This window comes from Corvus brachyrhynchos, unplaced genomic scaffold, assembly GCF_000691975.1.
Source record: "Corvus brachyrhynchos isolate BGI_N302 unplaced genomic scaffold, ASM69197v1 scaffold661, whole genome shotgun sequence".
NCBI classification, from domain to species: domain Eukaryota; kingdom Metazoa; phylum Chordata; class Aves; order Passeriformes; family Corvidae; genus Corvus; species Corvus brachyrhynchos.
Window position 1 is genome coordinate 459,642 of NW_008236246.1, and position 7,083 is coordinate 466,724.

Sequence of the window (7,083 nt, forward strand, 5' to 3'; positions counted from 1 at the left end):
CAGGACAGGATGGCACCGGACCTGGAGCAGCCGGGCTGCTCTGTCCCAGTCAGTCCTGCAGCAGAGGAATGGGAGAGATGGGCTTGAGATGTGTGGGCTGCTGCTGCTCTGCCCTGTGCAATCTTGGAGCCCTCTCACGATGAAACATGGCTGGAGTGGCCTGTATCTGCTCCCTGGGGGAGAGGTGATGGCAAATTTCGGACTGATGGAGGCAGATCCATCACAGCAAAAGGAATGCTCAAACACAGGGAGGGACAGAGCTGCTGTGGCCTATGTGGCTCCTGCTCCTTAGTGCATGGAAACTGCCTCTTCTCAATCTCACCAGCCCTAGAGAACCACCAAAGAATCTCTATCAAAACAAGGTGGCACAGAAAGTTGGAACCCTGAAAGCCTCAAGGTGTACAAAAATCTCTGGGATGATTTTGATGAAATTTCTTTGTGTTTCTTTTCAGTTCTTTGAATCGTCCCTTTGGCAGTGGAATAATAACACCATCTGGAATCCTCCTGAACAGCCAGATGTTGGACTTCTCCTGGCAAAATAAAACAATGAACCACTCCATTCCCAGGCTGGTAATGAATGACATGACAAATTCTTTATTTACCTTTTTTTTTTTTCCAATTTTATTTTCATCTTCACAACAGGGAAGCAATTTAATGCCTTATTAATAACAGAGACAACAGCCTGTAGAAAGTTCCTGTTTTTCATTATATGAGCCACTGAAAGTGAGAAAACAGAGGGCTCCATGTCCAGCAGTTATTATTGCAATGCAGAACTATCAAACAACACTGCAGCCCAGATGCACTTTAAGTAAGTGTGGACTTGTATTAAGGACTCTCTTCATGAATTGTTGCTCTGCAGGTTAAAAAGTAACAGGTAGCAGGAAAAATGTCTTCAGGTCTTGGAAAGAAATGAATACAGACCTGCCCTGGTGGCCTCAGCGCTGCCTTATGCATTGTGAACCCACCCCACTTTGCTGGGGTGGTTCTTTGGAAGAGGCTGATGAGCTCCATGTTCCTTCTGTGGGAGAGTTGGCTTGTTGACATTTTTTGGTGTGACTTTTCTTCAACTGCAGCAAAACCTCCTTCAGCCTCGGAAGCGGCCGCGGTCCTTCCTGCTGCCCACCATCGTGAGGCCCTCCGAGGGGATGTGTGGGACCTACCTGTGTCTGGGGGCCAGCAACGGGGACAGAGCCCTGAGCAGCATCGTCCAGGTCAGCGCTGTGTCCTCCCAGAGCAGCTGCTCAGCTCAAAGCTGAGTAGGGTCCCCTCCTTTCCCTTCCTAATTGGCCCAGGCTGGGTCAGAACTGGTGGCCACAGGTTACTGGTTCAATCTTTGATGTCACCAGTTCCACACTTTGGTGTTTTCAAATCTCTAAGGGTTACCAATTTACTTTTCTTGCACCTTTCCTGGTGACACCACTCATAATTGTAGAGGAGAAGCCTTTTGGCACAATCTACAATGGTTTTTGTCATTCTAATACCTGTTCAAAACTCATCTTAAGGATGATTGAGAAAAAAAGGAACGTTTTGTTATTCAGAAAATTGCAGGAAACTGGCAGCCCTTTGGCCCTTTTCTGTATGAAAAGCTCCTTTTAGGGCATTCCCAACTGAATTCCTCCTGCTCAACACTGGATATAAATTGGGCAGTTCCTCTTAATTTATGATTTTTAATGAAGAGAAGTACTTGCCAATGGCTTGATTGCATGTACAGCAGTAAAGGATTGCTAAAAAGAAAAGCACGGGAAGGGGTCCCAGTTTCCTTACCTTTTGGAAAGCATTACTCAGAGCAAAACCAAAGCCCAGAACTGCTTCGTAGTGCTTTGTTGGGAGAAGTCATGTGCTGAGCTTTTGGCTGTGACAAACACTTACTTAGAGCTCACATCGTGTTCCAGACACACAACTCTGCTAGTTTAGCAAGAGCTATGTGACAAAAAGCCCACGCTACCCTGAAAATGTCCTACTTTACAACCAACAACTTACAGGCCATATTCCAAGGACCTCAGTGTGTGCACACCCCTGCAGTAATTCATGCAGTTCAGTAAATGGTTCAAAATCTCCTTTGCCTGCTGCATGTGCAGATGCTGAAGCCACCAGTTCGGGGGATGCTCAGGAAGTTGGCTTCTCCTGTTCTCATCACTTCTTGTGTTATTGAGGATAATTTATTCTCTTGCAGGTTTTGGTAAATGTTTTAACATTTAACAAGAATCTGAGTGAAAGTTTGTCCCTTGGTCGACTTCACCCCCAGCTTCAGTCCAACACCTTGCAGGTTGACAGTGAGTATGGACACTGGGTGGGGCGCAGCCTACAAATCCAGCAAGTTTAGGAAAAGAGCAGGATTTTCTTAGTACTCTGCAATGGAAGTGCCACAGGTCACCATGTTCTAGGGTCCCCAGGGGTGTGGAGGGTTTTGGGGAAGACAAAAATCAGAATTCGACTTCTTCAAAGCTTGGAGTCTGTGCTGAGCCGTATCCTTTCCCTCTTGTCTTGGAAATGCTCCCCGACCCCTCCAGCACCACCTCTCCAAGCTCTTTCAGGTGCTTCTCCCCAGCCCTCCCTCTGTCCCAGCTCACCTCCTGCTAGTGGCCTTGTCCTGTCCTTAAATCCCTCTGGAGATCAGATGCCATTGAGGATATCCAAATCAACAAGACTGCAGCCTCAACTTCACCCAGACATGTGAAGTGCTCAAAGCTTCCTGCACTTTATTCCCACTGCCATAAATTATATTCCTTCACTTTTCAGTCCAAGTCCCTTAATTCCAGCAGCTGGGAAGAAGGCACGGCTTATGGCAAGGCCTGTAGCTTGACAGCTCTGAAAACACAGCATCAGTGCTGGCACTCTGGAGTCTGTACTGTCAGCTCCTGTCCTGGTTACTGTAAGTCGTGGTCTATTTGGTGTTCTTCACACCACCCCAAACTTCACCAGAGTGAACCATAAGTGAAATTTGGTTCTCATTCCACACCAAATAGCCAAAGTTCCTGGGCTTTCCCATTTCAGAGGAAAGTCTGAGTTTGCCCTGCAGACTTGGAAACTAAAATGGAATTAAATCTAAAACTTCACAAGGTCCTAATTTGTGAGTTTGGACATTTGGCATCAACAAGATACATGTTAAGACACAACATATAAAGCTTAAACACCAGTGGGGCTTCTGTGTCCCTGCTCCATTTGTCCAGCTGCACCCCCAGCTCCGGGGCCTTGGGCACTTCTACTCATACAGAAATTATAAACCATCAAATGAGCCAAATAAAAGCAGAAGAGCAGCAACCTGAGGTAGAGGTCTGGAAGATTAAGAAATACACGCAGGGGAAGTTGGGACACTTAGCACAAAGTTTGTCATTTGGCATCTTGCTTCACTGTTGTTTGTTTTGAGCTGTCTTGCATCTTATTTTGACTAATAATTGTTAATACTCTTATTTGTAACTAAGAGTGGGCACTGCCTTGTGTTCTCTAAGGAGAATAACTACAATTGGTGTCAACCACGTATCTTCCCCTTCTTCCAAAGAGGAGAATCTCCCACATCTTTAAATGGTGGTGTAGATCCTCCCATAGCCCACAGCACAAAGCAGTGGCCCCTGGCCCTTGGCTTGCCCAGCTGGAACCTTCTGCAGGGGCTGCAGGCAGCTTCCCCCCACTGCAGACCCCAGCAGCATTTGCATCGAACACTGGTTTCAGTTACCAACTCCTCTTTTCAAATCCCTGCAGGTGAGTTTCCTGAGGAAGATATTGAATTTCTCATGGCCAGGGGCTATCAGGTGGATAAAGTCCCAGTGGTGTCCCTGGTGCACGGGGCCAGGAGAACCAACAGTTTCATCATTGGCCTGAAGGACCCCAGGAGTGCAGATGCTGCTGGAGCCACGATCTTGTAGCACCTCCCAGGGGACGTGTTCTGTGACCAAGGCTGACACAACCCCAGTGATGTGCATGTTCTGAAGTGGCCCCTTCTCCAGCCCCACACACTGCTGGGAAGATGTTCTGCACTCCCCACCCTGACAGCACCAGAGGAGTCGGCAGCACCAACATCCAGCTCTCTTTTTATTTTTCAATGATTTGGATTGCAAGCAGCCCAGTCCTTGTTACAGGAGTGGCAGGAGCACACTTTTCTTTTGGCAGTCTTGCTAATAGTTCAGTCTTTCCAAAGCCCAGTTCTAGCCTGAATCTTACTTTTAGGGAGCAGGAACATGAGCAAAGGAAAAAACGGCTGCTGCTGATGATGTTATTATTGATGATGATGTTATTATTGATGATGATTATCCTCATCTTCATGTCTTTCTCAAGTTCCTTCTTTGCCTCCAGGGTAAGGCAGTAATTAATACAGCCCAATGTAGTGTTTGTGGGTGTCTGCAGCTGGAATACTGCAGAGTCCTCCAACACTCTGTCTGGGCCAGCTGATTTTTACCAGCGTGCAGCATCCCAGGGAAGTTCCTGTGCTCACATCACTACCTACCTTGAATTTTGGCAGTAAATGTTTTGAATCCAGTTGCTGCACAGACTCACTGGCAGTCTGATTCTGTAACCAGAGCAATGGTTTTCAACAGCTCTAACAGTTTCTTCCTCTAACAACTTGTGCACCCCCCAGTAGTTCTCTTACAGAAGTTCAACCTCCTCAGTGATGAATTTCAGCTCAGAGGTAACAGGTTTAACTTTCTTAGACACTTTTTGGAGATATCTTAGCAGTACTCCACACAGTTGTGAAAAACCACAGACCACGGCCTGAAGACCACGTGGAGAGCATTTGGGTGGGTTCAGAGCTTTCCTTCCGCTGCCTTATCTCAGTCTGTTCCAAAAGCCTGTGTCATTCCTACAGAGAGGCTTGGGAATTTCTGCTGACTGAATTCATGGCTGTAACTTAGCTCCATGTTTTAGTACTAGTGAAGCTATTGGAAAAGCTGAAAAGAGTGAGAGAAAAGGTACAAACCAAACCAAACACTACTGAGATAATTTTATGTCCACAGCATGTAGTGAAAATAAAAGAATGCTCCTGCATTTTGTGTCTGAAATTGAGAAGGGAAGAATACCCCAGCTGACATCTGCACTACATCATTCAGCCCACATTTGGACATTTCCTGCTCTTTTTGCTGGCAAGTTAGAGACACCTGGCACTAAAAAATTCTGGAGTTTGATCATTTTCTATGGTCTAAAATGTGATGTTTTCCTTCATGGTGCAAATGCACCCATGGCCACTGTACATATTAGATATGTATGTCTGCTTATGGGTGTCTTGCTCTTTGATTTGATGATCACACCATTCACCCTGACCTTCCTCCCGAGGCACCCTGTGGCACCCTGTTTGTGCCACTTGATGCCATGGAGAGTGTGTGGCTCGTTTTGGGGTAGTCAGGGTCACAGGGCAGATAATTGGAGTAATTGTTCCTGCCACCCAAGAGCTGCAGATCTCAGAACGCCCAGTGAAGCATGTTGGGCTGAGTGACAAGAGAGGTGTTTTCATGCTCTGCTGAAGTGCAGCCACCCATGAGAGGAGCACAGCAGCTCCCACTGACAGGACCATCAGTAGCATTTCCTGTTCCAAGTGCATCCATGCCCTCAGCTGGGACAGGGGAAGCAAAATGTTGTATCTGAGGTATGTTCTGTGCCACCAAGAAGAGACTTTCTTCACGACAGGGACATCAAATCTATTTATTTATTTTTCTGCCATCAGCACTAGAGTTGGTCACTGCCCGAAGATGGAGAGTTCATAAATGTGTCTTGGAGCAGACCTCTCCAGGCTCCACAGGAAGGGAAGAAGGCAGTTTTGTGTGTTGAACCCCTCTGGACATGATCTGGGGGTTTCTGGTCTGTCCCAGCCCAGATCTGCCCCTTGGGCATGGAGGTTCTCTATGAACAGCTGCAAAATACGTGGTGAAGTCACTGGCAGTGCAGGACTTTGCATGAAATGTCACAAAACACTTTGAAAGATGAAATTCCTCCTTACTAACTGAATTCACCAACTTCTGATGCTGGATTCTGTGTGTATGTTTGGGAGTAAAAGACTTTGGTCTTGATTCAAAAGGGCACTCATATGTCCCAAAGTACAATTGCACAGCAATTATCCAGAATCTTAAAATAAAGCATGTTCCAAGGTGTTCTGCTGGATCATGGCCTGTATTGCAAAAACAGAGAAAACCGAAAATGATTGGAAGATGAGACCTATGCCCCTAGGCTAAGAGAAGTAAAGGTATTCTGAATTATTTCCCATTTTTTTCTGTTTAAAAGCAGCATCAGTATAGCACAGATGTATCCAACATGGACACCTTTAATCTGCTAACTGGCCCAGTGTCTCTAGTATTTTGAGCCCATCTGTTGTGATCTGATGAATTTAACATCTAATGAATTTAAGAGCTGACAAATTTAACGTGAGGTACCAAGAAATACCTGATGTTTCCCTCAGTACAGGTGAGATGGACATTGCGAAATAAAGGGCTGTATTGCAGAGATGTGTGTGTGCAGAGTACCTGTGCTGATTTCAGCCTGGCCCTTGCAGGCATCCGACAGCTCTGAATGAGAATTTGTCCTGAAACTTTGTCATGGATGTCAGTGAGGAGCTCAGAACACAAAATCCAAAGGGGCTGAGAAAAACAATAACCATTTTAAAAGGAACAAAGTAACACAAACAAAGTAAATACATTTTTTAAAAAGATGCCTTTGCTAAATGTGACAAATTATGATCCGGAATGTGGCCAGCTTGCTTCTGCCCAGGTTTGCAGTGCACGCCGTCAGTGTGCACTGGTTTCACATGGGGACAGGCTGGAGCCACTGAGTATCAGCACTTCATCCGTGTTTCTCCCTAGGGCTGAGCGCCCCTCTCGACCTGCCTGGGGGCTTTGGGCACTGCTGCTGCCCCTGACCATGGAGCACCCAGAGGGGGACGGGGCAGGAGCCAGCGCTGCCCTCCTGCAGCGCGGAGATGAGGATGCTCTGGTTTTGGGGCTGTGCCGTTCTGTTCCCATCGCTGTCCCGGGGGTGCCCAGACGTGGAGAGGGGCTGGAGCCCGCCTTGCTCCCAGCACTTCGGGCGGGGCAGGGGCTGCTGGGGTGGTCAGGGGGGTCAATCACTGCTGGTGGGGCTTGGCACAGGACAAGGCAGCCCTGA

At 47.1% G+C, this 7,083-nt stretch overlaps 1 protein-coding gene across 1 annotated transcript in view; it reads left to right on the forward strand.

The window, feature by feature from the left end:
* The window catches only part of GGT7 (gamma-glutamyltransferase 7), a 20,585-nt gene extending 14,157 nt beyond the window's left edge, over window positions 1-6,428 (forward strand). Inside the window, exons 12-15 of the mRNA XM_017746956.1 lie at window positions 453-570; window positions 1,074-1,211; window positions 2,174-2,273; window positions 3,700-6,428. Of these exons, the coding sequence (XP_017602445.1) occupies window positions 453-570; window positions 1,074-1,211; window positions 2,174-2,273; window positions 3,700-3,863 (520 nt within the window). The 3' untranslated portion in view covers window positions 3,864-6,428. The remainder of the gene's footprint in view (window positions 1-452; window positions 571-1,073; window positions 1,212-2,173; window positions 2,274-3,699) is intronic.
* The last annotated feature ends 655 nt before the right edge of the window (window positions 6,429-7,083 follow it).